At 33.8% G+C, this 17,378-nt stretch overlaps 1 protein-coding gene across 4 annotated transcripts in view; it reads left to right on the top strand.

Moving 5' to 3' along the window:
• The window catches only part of LOC114342354 (solute carrier family 15 member 1-like), a 148,809-nt gene extending 132,397 nt beyond the window's left edge, over positions 1–16,412 (top strand). For all 4 annotated transcript variants that reach the window (XM_050658484.1, XM_050658483.1, XM_050658482.1 and 1 more), the window contains 2 exons: positions 1,325–1,432; positions 16,160–16,412. In XM_050658484.1, the coding sequence (XP_050514441.1) occupies positions 1,325–1,432; positions 16,160–16,336 (285 nt within the window). In that variant the 3' untranslated portion in view covers positions 16,337–16,412. The remainder of the gene's footprint in view (positions 1–1,324; positions 1,433–16,159) is intronic.
• The last annotated feature ends 966 nt before the right edge of the window (positions 16,413–17,378 follow it).

The following is a 17,378-nucleotide window of genomic DNA, read 5'->3' as shown; positions in this document are numbered from 1 at the left end:
AAGATGGTCTAGAAGTGTTTGCTCCAGGCCTTTCAGCTGCAACTACGGCGAACAATATCAAAGACAATTATTATTGTGTGAACGATCGCAACTGTCTCTTGCTGATTGATGCAAACAAAAGCAAAACTAAGCGCTCGTACACATGCAGGCGGTTACGCCGCGGTTCTAGTTACCAAAGAAAAATGCAACCGCAACGTATCGAACACATGCAACCGCTCAACGTCGTCAAACCGCGGCGGCTGTAAGTTACTAAGGAAGGAATGGGACCGCCAGTCAAATGCTATCATGTGTACGGTACAAAAAGAAACACCAACATTGACTAATTTACTAAAAGCAAAGCAAAACAAAATTCTGACAAAATAAAATACCCATGAACACTGACAAGGAGCTATAATTAAAGAGCATTGAATACTAAAGTAATATTAATGAATACTATATTAATACTAAATAATACTAATTATCAACAAATTTAATGTAAATTAGTGACTTCCTTGGGCTTGTTCTGCAGAGAAAAGTTGACCGAAACAGGGTGTAACTAGAACATAATATGTACACATCCACAATAAATTTAACAGTTACAGAAGGACTCACTGAACTGACTTGACTAAGACAAAGACTGGTTGGTCAGAGTCAGAACTGAGAAGATGGAGATGCAGGCAGACGATCAAGAATGTTCAAAATAACTCGGAACTTCCCGCGAAAAGAGACAATCTGTTCAGAATCGGTGTTGAATTTTTTGTCAAAATGCTTAAGGTACATTGTTATTGCATATGATGTATATTGTTATTGTACGAGGGGGGGGGGCGCGATGAAAATAATTATGGAAAATTGGGTCGCATATGGTAAAAGGATGAGAAACGCTGCCGTACGCATGACATCGTTTGACTGGAGGTACCATCCCTCCCCTAGTAACTTACAACCACCGCGGTTTGACGACGTTGAGCGGTTACATGTGTACGCATGTTGAGCGGTTGTATTTGTTCCTATGTTATCTTGAACCGCAGAGTTTGGGTTTTTTCAGGTAGACCGCATCGTAACCTTCTGTATGTATACGAGCTATTACTGTTTGAGTGTCTGTGTATTCACGGCATCCGTTGATCACATCTTAATTATTTACTGATAGAAAATATCTGGCGTGCATGAAGTATTCCTCTTAAAAATTAAAAAAACACTCATTTATATACCTAAAAAAATAATTATAAATGAAGATTAAATTTCGAATACTACTAATGTTTCGAAAAATAGTTATATTTAAAAATATTTTATTTGTGACAGTTTTTTATGGGCCAATTAATAATTTCATAAATTTTACCTTCTGTTTTAGGCTCCGAAAAGTATGAAAACTGTGACGGTTGCTGGATGGTATCTCTCGGTTGCGGTTGGAAATCTCATAGTCATTATCATCACTCAAATTAATTTATTTAGTAGTCAGGTAGGTAATATTTTTTAACTGATTTCACTTTCGATAATTTTTATTTTTTGATTATTAGCTAACAATTTTATAAAATTATTGTTAATATAATATTTGTTATTTTCATAGTTATGCATAGATCTTCTCGAGAAGGGATTATAGGATTCAGCTCAATTTTTTTTATTATTTTAGATATTTTATTTTGTATTTACACTGTTGGGAAAATCTCTATTTGAACTTCTCTTTTGGGCTTATACCGGGTGGAAGAAAGGAACTGTTTTTCTTATGGTAGACCCTGTAAAGAGGACAAGGTACAAGGATGGGTATAGTATACATCGAAATCATGTTATAGTCTTGTATTTTGTGAATATTTTGTTTTTTTTTTAATTTCCCTGCCATCTTTAAAAATAAAGAAAATATACGGTTTTATTCTTTACCCTGCCCCTCATCCCAATTTAGTGAAATACAGATTTCCAATGAAAAGTAAACTACAACAACAGTCGTGTTCACTGGGAGTCATGCCAATTTTGTAAAAGTTCGTTCATGTGAAAATTATCTTCTTCTTCTTCTTCTTCCTTCTTGTACGAAGGCTTCAAAGCCTGTTTCTTCAATATTAGCCTCCTAAATTATTTAAATTATGGCACCATCTTTTTCTTGGTTTGCCAATACTTTTTCGTCCATTTGGTGACTTATATCGTGCTAGTCGTACTAGGTATTCTATCCTCTGCCATTCTACTAATGTGTTCGTTTCACACCTATTTCCGTTTTGTCACCCATCCATTTATGTCTTCTACATTGCACGATCACCTTATGTTTTCGTTTCTCTCCCTATCGAACAGACTTTTCCCTGATATTCGTCGAAGTATTTTCATCTCTTTTGTTTCTAGTAGTCGTCTCGTTTTAGATGTGTCAGGTCTTGTCTTCGCCGTGTATGTCAATATAGTGGTAGGGAGCCCAAGCGGGGATTTTTGCAGTTCCTCGAGGGCATCAGATTATCATATGTGGAGAAACCTGGTGCCCTGCAGATGTACCTCTACCATATATTGGATCTAAACACAGGGGAGTTCGTTAAGGGGGGCCCGAAAAAAAAATCTATCCTTAAAAATACTCGAAATTGTCAGATTAAGATAAGGTAAGTTAAGGACATGCAAAACAGTGTATATTTCAAAAATCTGACGATTTGCGACGGGCGTAAGGAAATGGGTGAGTTAAAAAGTTTCACAAAAAAACAGCGAATAATTCACGAAATGAACGTTAGATCGAAAAACTAAAAAATACGTCTTCAATATTTTTCAAAAATCTATCGAATGATACCAAAGATGACCCCCCACGGAGAGGGGGGGGGGTTAAATTTAAAATTTTAAATGCAAATCCCGCGATATTTTGCAAAATAAACATTAGATCGAAAAATTGCAAAATACACTTAATCAATATTTTTGAAAAATCTATCGAATGGTACCGAACACGACGCCCTACGGAGGTGTGGTGGGGGGTTACTTTAAAATCTTAAATAGGAACCCCAAATTTTTATTCCAGATTTGGATTACATACTTAAAAATAAGCAACTTTTATTCGAAACATTTTTTCAAATTATGGATAGATGGCGCTATAATCGGAAAAAACGATTCTTGTAAATGGAAAATTAAATTAAAAATGGAAAGTCCCCACTAAAATGGAAAACTTTACTTAACTTCTTTTGGTTTTAGGACCTACTTTTCACAACCCAATAGGTCTCTGAAGCGCTCGAGTGACTGCACATTTAGCATACTTCAGTGATTCTCAACCTGTGGGGCGCGCTTTTAGTAATGGGGGGCGTGAGTATATAAAAAAACACCAACATTGACTAATTTACTAAAAACAAAAGCAAAACTAAATTCTGATAAAATAAAATACCCGTGAACACTGACAAGGAGCTATAATTAAACGATCGAGAATGTTCAAAATAACTCGGAACTTCCCGCGAAAAGAGACAATCTGTTCTGAATCGGTGTTGAATTTTTTGTCAAAATGCTTAAGGTACATTGTTATTGCATATGATATATTATTGTACGAGGGGGGGAAAGGCGCGGTGAAAATAGGCTGGCATACTTCGCTCCCCTACTATAGATCTAATTGCTGCTTTATAGATTCTTGCTTGTCTTTGTATAACTTTGTACATATTATTATAGAATTGTCTTTGTATAACTTTTTATTGTTGTTGGTTTAAAATATGGAACGGATTAGATGAAATATGACTCACGACGAATGTGTTCGCCTTCGTCATGTGCCGTGCTCGGTTATCGAGTGTTGGCTACCAAATTGGCTATAGTAATTTTGTTGACAGCAGCTCGGAAAAGGGACGCAGATGCTCTGTTAAACCGTTCTCTCAGATTTCTACGCCAAGACGTTTTTCTTCGACTTGGCCATCTTCTTTCGCCTACCTTGCCTTTTATTATTCTTCTTCTTTGATATAGGCAGTGCTGCTTGTTTTCTTCAACAGTGCCTTTCATTCTGCCCCTAAATTGTCATTCCATATTTTCCTTGGGCTGGGAACACTGCCTGGCATGACTATCGGGTGAATCGAGTAGCGTGGTAGTTATCACAGCCAGTCCCAAGCCCGGATAAAAGTGGAGGGTTGATAGGCGAGATTAGCAACCTACCTATCGTCAAATGAAGCAATGCTCAAAGAACCGACGGGATGCCTTTTATTATTAAATGAAGTATATTAACATGGACATGGCCAAAATATTCAAGTTTGCGATTTTTAACTGTTCTGACGACTTCCGTAACTTTTCTCATCCGATGCAAAACAACTTCGTTACGATCTGTATCCACCCAACTTATTCGTAGGATTCTCCGACACACCCAGATATTAAAGGCATCCGGATTTCTTAGAAGTTATCCGTGAAAGTCCAACTTTGACACCATACAAAAGAGTAGAACACATCATTCACAAATCTAATTTTCATACTTAAAGTAATATTGTTAATGTTGGGTAAAATTCCATAGTGAGAGATTAAGTTATGGTTCCATTGGTTTAAGATTTAGATTTTTGCATACAACCATTCCTTATGTTAGACGGTTCAGGGAAACTAATAATATTTTTTAAAAATATCAATTAGAGATGCATCAAGTCAAACTAGTTTGATTTTATTCAACAAACTTGACTTGACTTGGAAACCAAACTTTTTCTGTAAAAAAGTTTGACTTGACTTGATTTCGATATCTTTAGGTTTGACTTGAAATCAAACTTCTTCAAACAGTTTGAAGTTTGAATATCATATTGCGCAACGTGTTTATTTTCAATTCTAATTGAGAGCGTACCGACTTTTGTTTTGACTTATTTGGATTGGTCTGAATCTGTACTCTGCTACTTCGCAAATTAATTTGTAGTTCATATTAAGAAGTATGTCCTTGGCTTGTTTATTACGTTCGTTTTGAACAGAGGTGTAACAAGGATGATCCTAAGGGGGGGGGTTACAACTACTTGATGGTCTCTGGGGGGTATGAAACAATAATGGTGTTCAGCGTATAGAGCACAAAGTACATCCAAATGGGGGTTTATAACCCCCAAAACCACCCCCTGGTTACGCCTATGGTTTTGGAGTGTGTGCTTTGTGAAATAATATCTGAACCTGAATATTTTTCGGCTCAGAACAAGTACCAGATCAGATTGAGTCTGATTTTAAAGGTATCCCTTCTCTTCCACTGCAAAAATTAAGAGAAAAATCTGTTGTTGAAGTAGAATTAATTAAGAAAAATAAAATATACTGATTTATTTGATATTGCGGCAGGTGATTTCAAAACAATGAAAATTGAAAAGTGCATACTTGTATTAGGTAAAAATAAAGAACAGTGTTATAAAATGTCAACTAGTGAACTATAGTCCGCCCGCTATAACTTTTCCCATGCAATACGATTCATTTTCAATCAAATTAAGTCAAAGCATAAATTGAAACGAACGTCGATATGTAATATACATTTTGGATACTGTATACTATATACTACACATATCGGCGTACGTTTCACTTTCTGTTTTGACTTAATTTGATTGAAAATGAATCGTACCGCATGGGAAAAGTTATAGCGGACGGACTATAATTCTTTAAGACGACATTGCAAAGTAGCAAAAAATTCATTAAACCTACTCTATCAAAAATAAAATATTTTGTTGTTCCTTCATAAATTTTTGTTAAAGGGGCCGTTCAAGTATCGTAACACAATTTTACAACCTCTTTATCCCATCTGTACCTTTTCATCTTTTGTTGTGAAGAAAGGTCCAGTTATTTTTTGCAAACATGTGCTTGATCTGGTTAATACAAATTTTAAGATTTTTTCACTTGAATACTATTGTCCTATTGTAACATGAGCGGAGCGTGAGGGGGCAATATAATACAATCCAGGGGTTCTATGTAAAATATAAACGAAAGTTGAAAAGTTGGGAGATTGTGATTCCGTAGTTTTTTTATTTAAGTTAAAAAACAATGTTATGTAACGCGCTGTTCGAACCCCGCCTCCCCGTATAACGCGCCGTAACGTTTTACATGACCCCCTTCCCCAACTTCACCATCATCAGTAGCTCGACAACCCTTTTTGGGTCCTGTTTTATTCTAGCAATTTCCGCCATGCTGTTCTGTTCCTTGCTTTGTTCTTTCAGTGGGTACTCTCAAGTGTTTTCAGATCTTGTTCGATTTTTCCATGCATCTAAGTTTGGGTCTTCCCTTTGACCTTTTCCCTACTGGTGTTTGCCTTATTATATGTTTTGGTGTTTCGGTCTCCACCATCCGTTTAACATGGCCCATCCAGCGCAGACGTCCGATCTTTATGGATGTTATGACGTCGGGTTCGTTGTATGCTGCGTACAGTTCAAAATTATAAATATCTTCTGCGTCATACGTCATTTTATTCCACCCCCTTATATATGTGTCAGGATTTTTCGTTCAAACGTACCTAATAAGTTCTCATCGCTTTTCGACAGTGTCCATGTCTCTGATCCATATAGAAAGACCGCTTTTATCAGGGTTTTGTATATTTGGATTTGGTTTTTCTCGTGATGTTGATCTTAGATGTTTAATTAGTCCATTTACTAACTTGCGTTACCCTCCCCCAACCTGCGTTACGTAATACTTTAAAGTTTTTTTATGTAATTATCTTTATTTTATGTTTTTATGTTTTTTTATGTAATTATGTTTATTTACAATCTACATCATTAAAAGAGTATTAAGTAAATTTGTTCCATGTTTTTGGGCATGAAGAAGAGACTTACAATGATGTCTCATCCATCTTATTCTATTTATGTTTAAGTTTTAAAATAGGTCCTGAGGCCAGGTTCTATCTAGTCTCCTTGTGTCAGGGCCATTAAGGAATAATTTCCTTACTAACTCATTGTCATGGTGAATGGTACGCTCATTTTGTGACTCCGTGGCTCAATGGATTTCTTCTCTGATGAAAGGTATATTTAAGTCTTCGTGAAGTGTTTGATTAGTTACGTACCATGGTGCATCCACTATTGATAATGATCTTAGAACTTTAGACTGAAATCGTTGGATTATATTCAGTAATGTTGACTTTGCACAGCCCCAGAGGTGTAGTCCGTAGGACCAAATAGGTTTGAGTATTGCTTTGTACAGAAGAATTTTGTTTTGGATGTTGAGTTTTGATTTCCGTCCAAGGAGCCAATACATTTTCCGGAATTTCAAGTCTAGTTGTCTTCTTTTGGTCTGGATATGTTTTTTCCAAGTCAGACGTTGGTCAAGATGGAGGCCAAGGTATTTAGCGTCTGTTACTGTTGGTATTCCTCCATTTTTCATTCTTACAGGTGGGCATGTGTTGTGGCGGTTGGTAAAGGTTATTTGAGATGATTTTGTTTTATTTACTTTTGTTCGCCATTTTGTGTACTACCTATTCACTGAGTATGTCCAGATAGTGTTTCAGGTCTTGTGAGGCTTGTATGTGATCTTCATTTACAGCTAGTATTGCTACGTCATCTTTGTAGCAGCAAGCTTTCAAAAACTTTGTTAACGATTGGGAGTAGCCTGATGGGTCGATAAGATGTTACTTCATTGGGCGCTTTGCCTGGCTTAATGATCATTATGATTTCTGCAAATTTCCATATTTTTGGAAAGTATGATAAACTTAGCATGCGAATAAATATTACTGTTAGCATAATAATGGCCTTACGAGGAAGTTGTTTTAGTACTTGTGCCGAGATTAAGTCATAACCTGGAGCCTTTCGTGAGTTAAGTTTGGTTATTTCTTTCTTGACTTCTATAGGAGTAAAAATTTTGATTGGAAGGGACATTTGACATGCTGCGCTAATTAGTTCTTCCACTTCTTTATCAGGGTCTGGTGGCTCGGTTTGACATACACTTTTAAGATATTCAGCAAAGACGTCCGCTTTTTCTTTGTTGCAAAGAGCCCGTTCACCATTTGGTTTATGGAGGGGAGGAATAGTTGTGTATGGTTTTTTAAGCTTCTTAGTCGCCTTCCATAGCGTCTGATCATTTGCTGTAAGGTTTGTAATGTAATGTTCGAAGGTTTCGTTGTTTGTTTCATTAAGCTTCTAAAGTAGATTGAATTACACTTGGTATGATAAAAAACTATCCAACGAATTCAACGTCAGTTAGGCGTACATTTCATTAGTCCAATACAGCAATGTACGGAGCCTTTCACACAGGATGACCACGACTAACTGTCGTGCCGTTGCTCCTCGCCTACGTCCAATGTCACTGCAATGGACGACGGCCGTGTCGTGCCGTGCTATCAGTGAACCACGGGCATAAATTAGTGCTTCCATACTTAACGACAGTTAGTCGTGTAGTACCAGTTAATCTAGTCGCACGTACATAACGTCAGACAATATTGATGGGCAATTTTTAATTTCACTGGTACAAAGTAGACCAGTGTTGTGGGACAAAACTTTGGATGTGTATAAAGACAGAAATGCGACAAGGAATGCATGGCGTGAAGTTTTAGTGGAGGTTAACCCTGATTTTGAAAACTTAGAGGACCAGGAGAAAACTAAGTTTGGTGAGTTGTACTTACTTTATATTACATTTAAAGTATACTCGTAGATTACAAACCTGAATTTTTTAGCCCATCAATTTCCAACATTATTTAAACGCAACATTTTTAATTGTATTATTTTTAGTGTATCACTACTTGAATACCATTTTTATTGCTACATTTTATTTAAAACAAAACATAAAGTACAAATCTAATAAAATATTTTGAAATAATTATGGCATGTAATGTAATACGCATAAAGATAAAGACAAGAAGAAAAATAAGAAGTATTTTGATAACGATTTCCGAAGTGGAAATCGAAACGTCAAATAAACTTAATCATAAAATAAAATTGTGGCTTATTTCCAACTAAAATAGTAAATTGCATAAGAGACCAAAAGAAAATAGCTTCAGAACAATTATTATTTTTTATGTTATTTATTTACAAAAGATTATAATTAGGATTTTTAGTAAAAGTACTTATTTTAAAGATATGTTGCTTATCTTTGTTTATTTTACTTCTTATGATAAACTATAGTGAAATTTCATGTTACTTCCTGTCAAAATTCGATGAAATATACAGAGCTATAATAAAACTCTAATAATTCAATAAATCATAAGAATTTTAATCCCATAGGCTTAGGAGATAAACGGGAAACCCCATCGTTATACCTGCCATGTAATAAACTAATATTTGTCTGCAGAAAGCCCAAATTTATTATATTGTTGTAAAATAGTACCGGCACATTTGTCTAAATTTAAATACGCACCAATCACATCTGCAGATGTTCAAAGAACTTTTTCTGCGTATAAATAATATATTATGTATAAATAATAAATTTTTGCCCGATTCATTCTACGCTCTGTGCTCTCTAAGACAATTAGATGAATACTGTCGTAAAGTGTGAAAGTCCGATGAGCACGACAAAGGGTCGTACGACCGTTTGTCGTGACGACCAAAGTCGTAAAGTATGAAAAAGGCCTTACAGTTTTAATCTACGCTTTGAGTTATCCGACGACCATGTTAGACGTGTGAAAAGTTCAACATAAGAGAAACGAGATGTTTAAAGGGGGCTCTGCGATATTTTGAGGTGGAATTTCCATGAAAGTAAGAACGAGTTTGGTGTTTACGTGGAAGCTATTTAAATAGCAAAAATTACATTACAAGATGTTTTTTTGAACACCATATATAGCAAATAATTTCATCTTAATATTCGTAATGCATGATAACGCAATGTCTTACTAACGCAATGTCGTACTTATGGCGTGGCGTTACTGAATTATATACGTGAGATAAATATTCAGACATTGAATTTTCCCTCTCACAGTTCCGACATGAATCCTAGTGAACACTGGTGTAGTATATTATCGGTAGACAAATAGGATTTAAATGATAATAACAAATCGGTAAATGATAAATAATTAACAAACAATGTAAATTGATAAACAAAAGACAAAGTGATAGAATGAAGTTTAAAACTGAGAAACTGTTTTCTTTTATGTTGTAAGCAAATGTAGGTACAGGTTTTCTAGTAAGGAAAGGGTAAATAAATCATGAAGACATGAATAAATAACTTATTTTTTGTGGTTTTCCCCTATCGTTCCCTTCACCCTACTTGGGATTTTAAATAGTCTAAATTGGAATCAAATTTGAGTGACTATACAACTGCAGAAGTCTAAAACTGGAAAATAGTGAGAGTAATCTATAGGTACATCTATAATTATCATACACGTGGAGAATCACGCTTATAGATAACGGCCTTCTTTGTCATTCCAAAATTAATTTGCATATATCGAACAACTCAATAAATGCATTATGAATATTGATTATCTCACACACAAACTATGTTATCTCAATATCTTTAAATTATCTACATATCACATGGGATCATTTGTTTGCAGCAAAAAGTTTATGAATTAGTTAATAAAATACGAAATGTATAAAACTTATTTGTGAAATTAGGCCAGTAACGGACGTGAAATTTGGCGATACCGTGTAATTTTCCGTGTCATTACCGAATTGCATTAAACTTTGGATTTAGGTTTCTCTTACCCTCTACTTTATTATTGGACTTGAGCCCAGGGTTGCTTCGACTTTGCGGGTGAAAGCCACCCCTTCTTGTGGGTGACAAAAATAGGTCCAAGATAAGTCAGGAAATGAATAAACCGACTAATTATAAGCAACTTCTCTACTATAGAATTTTTTCGCTAAGCCAATAGTCCATGTGGTGAGACCGCTTCCGTCTGAAAAAAATTCTGATTCGGTTTCTTTGCGGATTCCTATTCAAAAATATCTCCTTTAAACAAATCTGAAGGGTGCCAGACGGAATTTTTGGGCAGAAATTGTTTTAAACAATTTTTTTAAACAAATACAGAAGATAAAGTTTTTTGCCCTGGAACATATATTTTTAGATTTTTTGGGCCATTCTAAATAAGAAAGGTATCTTGTAATTTTTCTCAAAAATTGACAGTTTTCGAGTTATAGGCGATTTAATTTCTGAAAAATGCGAAAATACGCATTTTCGAGGATTAAAAACTCATATTCAAATTAGTATTTTTGAGGCTGTCAGTTACTTAAATTAAAGATTAAATATTCAGCTACAAGATTCTGAAGAGTGATCGCGTCTAACCTTAATTTATACCGTTATTTTTTAATCGTTAAATATGCGTGTCCATCCTATTTTTTTGCAGGTGCGGCGCGCTCTATTTCAAAAATTTCAAATTTTCATCCGAAATATATTTTTTCTAGGTTCTTTAGGATATTCTAAATAAAATAAGTTTCCTGACATTTTTTTCAAAAGTCAATAGTTTTAAAGCTATAAGCGATTTAAAATCCGAAAATGCGTTTTTTTGGCAATTTTCGGATTTTAAATTGCTGATAACTTTAAAATTATTAATTTTTGAGAAGAATGTCAAGACACTTATTTTATTTAAAATATCCCAAAGAATCTTGAAAAAATATTTTTCGGAGGAAAATAGGAGATTTTTGAAATAGAGCGCGCCGCACCGGCAAAAAGATCGGATAAACACGCATATTTAACAATTAAAAAACAAACGGTATAAATTAAGGTTATACGCGATCACTCTTCAGAATCTTGAAGCTAAATGTTTAATCTTCAATTTAAATATCTGGCGACCTCAAAAATACTAATTTAAATATGAGTTTTTAAGCCTCGAATATGCTTATTTTCGCATTTTTCAGATTTTAAATCGCCTATAACTCGAAAACTATTCATTCTTGAGACAAATTACAAGATACCTTTCTTGTTTAGAATGACCCAAAAAATTTAAGAATATATGTTCCAGAGCAAAAAACGTGATCTTCTGTATTTGTTTAAAAAAATTGTTTAAACAATTTCTGCCCAAAAATTTCGCCCGGCACCCTTCAGATTTGTTTAAAGGGGACATTTTTGAATAGGAATCCACAAAGAAACCGAATCAGAAATTTTTTCAGACGGGAGCGGTCTCACCACATGGACTACAATACGTTTCGAGTTATTTGCGAATGAAAATGTTCCATTTTTCAATATAAAAACCACGTTTTCAGACGGCTCTTCGCAAATAACTCAAAAAGTCAGTTTTTATCGAAAAAAATATTGATAGAAAACGTAGCTTATAAAATAAAACAAAAAATGGTGGCTTTATGAAGTCTGCAGACCCAGTAGAAGCAGAGTTGTAGCTAATGAAAAATAGGTTCTATAGCACATTATGTACTTATTCTTGCAAAGCTCCAGTACTTATACGAGTTCTGATATAATATCCTAAAATATGTTATAAGGTTTTTAACTTATAACTCGGTTAGTTTTTAAGCTATGAAATGTTAAAAACCAAAAACCGTTTTGTAGTTTTTTCAAGGGCCATAAAATAATTTAAGTTTTTTTTAAACCCTTATTTTTGAAAGGGTTGTAGGTAAAAGGGCTTGAGTGAGTCACTAATTACGATTGTATGCAAACTACTTCTATTTACTGTATGATGTATTTACTGTTTTCACTATACTGTAAATAAACAATGAATTTTTATCTATATTTATATAGATATTTCCATAATATTTCCCTTTTTGTTTGAGGCTTGTTATTGTCTGGGGCGTATACTCCGATGATGTTCAGGTATTTCTTCTCCATTTTAAGTTTTGCTGTTATAATGTTTTCTGATACATATTAACTCTATTTGATGTGATTTTGGTATCTTTGTTGTATTAGTAAGGCTATACCTTCCTTGGCCCTGTTTTCTTTTGCTACTCCGCTGTACATTAGTATACATATATTCACCTAATCTCCTGTTATTTTCCTTTCTTCTTTGTTTCCTGTCCCCTGTTATTGGTCTCTAGTGTTGAGTGATCTGATGTTCCATGTAGTTATTCTCCTCTGGGCTTGGATGTTTTTCTCTTGACCTTACTTATTACCGTGGTCCTCTTCATATTATCAATCCGGTTCTGAGGTTTTACAATAGTTGCGTTCGCGGGTACCTGTCGGCGACTAGTAGTTGACAATTCCTAACTTCACCTAATATAAATAATACCGTTAATAGATAAATATACAAGGTATATGTACCTCTAAAAATTTAGAAATTAGTTAGTAGAAATCACTCAATTTTGGAGCAAAAAAAATTTTGGACCTCCGATTTGTCTGAAAATTGGTATAATATAGCTTCTGCGGGACGTACAAATAAGATATTTAAGGTCAAAAAATCTTCTTCTTCTTTTTTTCTCAAAATGTTATTTTATGCGATTTTACAGTGATTTGGTGTTTATTTATACAAATTTGCATTTTCTATCGTAAAGTATCAATGAAAAACATAATATTTTAATAGAAATGACTCAAAAATGTCATTATATGCCATTATAACAAGTTACTTTGATTCAAAACAAGCTTTTGATCAAATTTTATAGTGTAGAAAACGTTAAAATACCGTTTTTTACATTTTTCTCCATTCCCAAAATACGTCATAATCGATTTGGCTGAAAATTTGCCCACAGATAGACAAAACATAGGACTTTAAGTGGTGAGAAGAATTTGAATTATATTACAATACCAAAAAAGTTACATGCAATATTATAGTCAAAAATATAGGCGTCTACTGTAAGTAAAATTAACTCGAAAATATCGACCTCACGACAAAAATTGTTAAAAAGAAATTGTAATAATTGTAAATACGATTTATTTGGAACAATTTCAGTTCCTACCATTTTTGTCGAAAAGTTAAAAATGGCGGAGATATTGAGCCAAACAGGTTCTCCTTTAAAATCAAGATGGCGACTAACGTAACGGAGGAATTCATAAATTTAGGCTACTATTGACTCCCTTAAAGATTAGAAAAATAAAATTTTGGGCAGCTCGGCATTCAAGGTCAAGTGCTATCCCGACTGGACTAATATATACTTTTGAGTCTGATATTACTGCATGTAACTTTTTTGGTATTGTAATATAATTCAAATCCTTCTAACCACTTAAAGTTCTATCTTTTGGATATCTGTGGGCAAATTTTCAGCCAAATCGATGATGATGTATTTTGGGAATGGAGGAAAATGTAAAAAACGGTATTTTAACTTACACTATAAAATTTGATCAAGAACTTGTTTTGATTGAAAATAACTTGTTATAATGCCATATAATGACATTTTTGAGTCCTTTCTATTAAAATATTGTTTTTCATTGATACTTTACGACAGAAAATGCAAATTTGTTTAAATAAACACCAAATCACTGTAAAATCGCATAAAATCACATTTTGAGAAAAAAAAAGAAGAAGAAGATTTTTTGACCTTAAATATCTTATTTTGGGTCTCGGTGAATTCGTAACTATTTTCACGCCCAGATGGATGACGTCACTAGTATGATATGTATACCAAAAAATTAGAATTTAAAAATAAAAATCGACCTATTTCGGGATTTTTCTCCAGAGACTCCCATTCTCGAGAAAATGAATTTATTCCAACTCAAACGTCCTCACTGTATTTGTTTATAAGCCAAAAAATTGTTTATCACTTTAAAACAGTGCTGAGACCGCTTAGATAATCCGATTTTAATTCTGTAAAGTGTATTAGATAGGTAGAGAGCCTCTTTATATGTGAAAAAATTAGCAAACTTCTAATCTAAATGGTCTACTTTATGTTCAGAAAGTTTTTAAAAAATTTGAATTTTTATAAAAAAATTTAGATTGCAAAAGTATTATGCAAAATTTATCAAGTCGATTTTAATGAAATTTGGTGGACGATTTAAGTATGTTAAAAGGATTTTCTATGCGAATTACGAAGGTTCTAATTGCAACCAAAGTTGTTGAAAAACACTGAATAAAAAGAGGCTTATTTTGCCCCCTTCTTTTGTATTTATTGCTATTTTGCAGAAACGGTAATAATTTAAGACATTTTTAACTAGTCGTATATCATAAAAAATTCAATTATCTTTATTTTAATTTCCTACGACCGTGCTCCAAAATGAATCGTTTTAAAGTTATAAGCAAGGAATGTAGAAAAAAATTAATGTTTTTCGAAATTTTTAAATATTTTAATTTTTTTATTATTGTTCCGGGCATATTTGAGAAGGAGCATAAGTCAATTATTATTATTGAAGTTGTCACCTAACTTTACCTGCAAAAGTCCGAATGCCACCTCGCACATCCACAAATAGACGTTTTTTACAGATCCGCCCTGGTCTATACATATAATATTGTTTAAATCAAAAGAGATTTCAATTTTTGTTTTTTTTATAGGTACATATAATGCACAACATGTTTTTAAGCAAACCAAGAACCATTCGCTTACATAATAATATGCTACATGCCCCGTCTTGGCTTAATCCGTTACTGTTCAAATTTATTTCTTACCTGTTAACCTTAACAACTTAGGGTATTAGAATTAAACAATGGTTTCGAATTCACCTCTATAAACTTGCGAGTTGGCCAGGTAGTAGAAAAGTTACGAATTGGCCGGTGTACATTTTGATTTAAAAAAGTTTGTCATTAAGAGTTATGAGTTGGCGCGTGTCCCTTATTTTTACGTCCCGCAGAAGCTATATACCAATTTTCAGACAAATCGGAGATCCAAAATTTTTTGCCTGAGTGATTTGACATGGAATGTACCTTATCTATTAACGGTATTATTTATATTAGGTGAGGTTAGGAATTGTCACCGACTAGTCGCCGACAGATACCCGCGAACGCAACTATTATTTCTTTAAGCAGTATTTTGTTTGATTGAAAATTGATTTTGTGTAAGATTGGTATCAATTTTATTACCCTCCATATTTTATCTAGGCGTGGGACCGGCTGTGCTACCCGCAAAGCTTCTCGCTCGATGCTCGATCCATTCCGCAATTACCCCAGGCAGTATTATTATTAATATGACAAGTTCACCATAAAAATTAAGTAAGTCAGGTGATAAAACGCATCTTTGTCTAACCCTCTCTCTGCTGTAAATTGGCTTGAGAATCTTGTGGGTAGCTATCGAAATCAAAAACATCCAATTAATTTTCATCGTAAAGAAGAAAGTCTATATCTAAACAGGATGTGGCAATTACCACTACAAAAACTCTTCGCAGATCCACCAAACATTTCAATAACGATTCGGACGATATAGTAAAGATACTTGAGAAAAATAACATAATCAGTGATTAAAGGCAACGATAAAAGGTCACGCTTACGTCCTCTTCCTAGTAACAACTTTGATAAGGCTGCCGCAGGTGCAGACGAAACATCAATAATAAACAATTCTGGTATACGATATAAACCCCGATAACAATGTAGGTATATGTTTGTATTTTGTTTTAGGCTCACGAATTTTTCCTCTTTGCCATTCTAATAGTTGCAGTAATGATGGTTTTTATGGAAATGGCATCGAAATATAAGTTTATTACCATAAAAGAGTCAGATACAACAATTGGGACCGATGGCGAGAAAACAGCACTATTTAATTCAAATTCTACAGTAATTATTATCAGCGATTAGAATTCAGTTTTTTGTATGTCAGTCTGAATTAAGAATATTTTAAGCAAATAAATAACTCTTTTTATTAAATTTTAAAGCATAATCTATATAATTACATTATTAACAGTGATGTCAAAGTAATAATTATTATATCTGCGCTTCTGTCGTTTAAGCTCTCTATTGTTACACCTAGCAACTTAATCTCTCTACTTTTTGGATTGTGCCGGGGGTCCCAATAAGAATGGCTCTCGGCAATATCTCAGAAACCGTTTATACTACAGCTTTGGGAAAAAAAAATTTATAACAAAAGTTGCCCCGAGAAAAGCCTAGAAATTATTTTCATAATTGTAGGTCCACCGCTAGAGGGCGTAATTGAATATCAAAAATTAAAAAATCGAAATTTTACAAAATTTGCCTAATAAAAGTTCACTGGAAATCCAATCATCGTATTTTTCATACAATTCTGTGCATATTATATTTCACAAGTTTAAGCCTACCTGTGTAAATAAGAGCTGGGGGTGAGTGGGAACCTTGTTATGAAAAAATCGCTGTAAGTGCGGTTCTGCTTAATCGATTTTTACAAACTTGGTCTTGTTGAAAACAGCTCTTTTTCGTCAATGTAATAGTTATCATTTTGAAACAGACTGTTACGTAATATGCCGGCTAGAAGGCGATATTTATTTTTTTTTTTTAGAAATCTAGTTTTCTTTGGAAAATATTAAATAGAAGTATGTATTTTTTTTATTGTATTACAAAATTAGACCAAATTAGCAACAGAATACCGAAAACCGCATGTCGACACCTTTTTTCTATCTCGAGATATCTTCAGAAACGTGTAAATTTTAAACATAACTGTTGCTATCATATAAGTGGAAATATATAGAAGCACGTAGTGTGTTATGGAAAAAAACAAAGGAACATTGTCCAGATGTCACCGTATATAATGAATCAAAACAACAATAAGACAAATAACACTATAAAATATAACAAAAAAGAGTGTGTGTACTTTGTACGCGAGTAAGAAGTTATACTTCTATTATTATGATTTTAACGAAATAAATAT

Source organism: Diabrotica virgifera, chromosome 8 (genome assembly GCF_917563875.1).
Source record: "Diabrotica virgifera virgifera chromosome 8, PGI_DIABVI_V3a".
NCBI lineage: Eukaryota > Metazoa > Arthropoda > Insecta > Coleoptera > Chrysomelidae > Diabrotica > Diabrotica virgifera.
The sequence above is the reverse complement of the archived record's forward strand: the minus strand, read 5'-3'. Positions and strand labels throughout refer to the sequence as shown.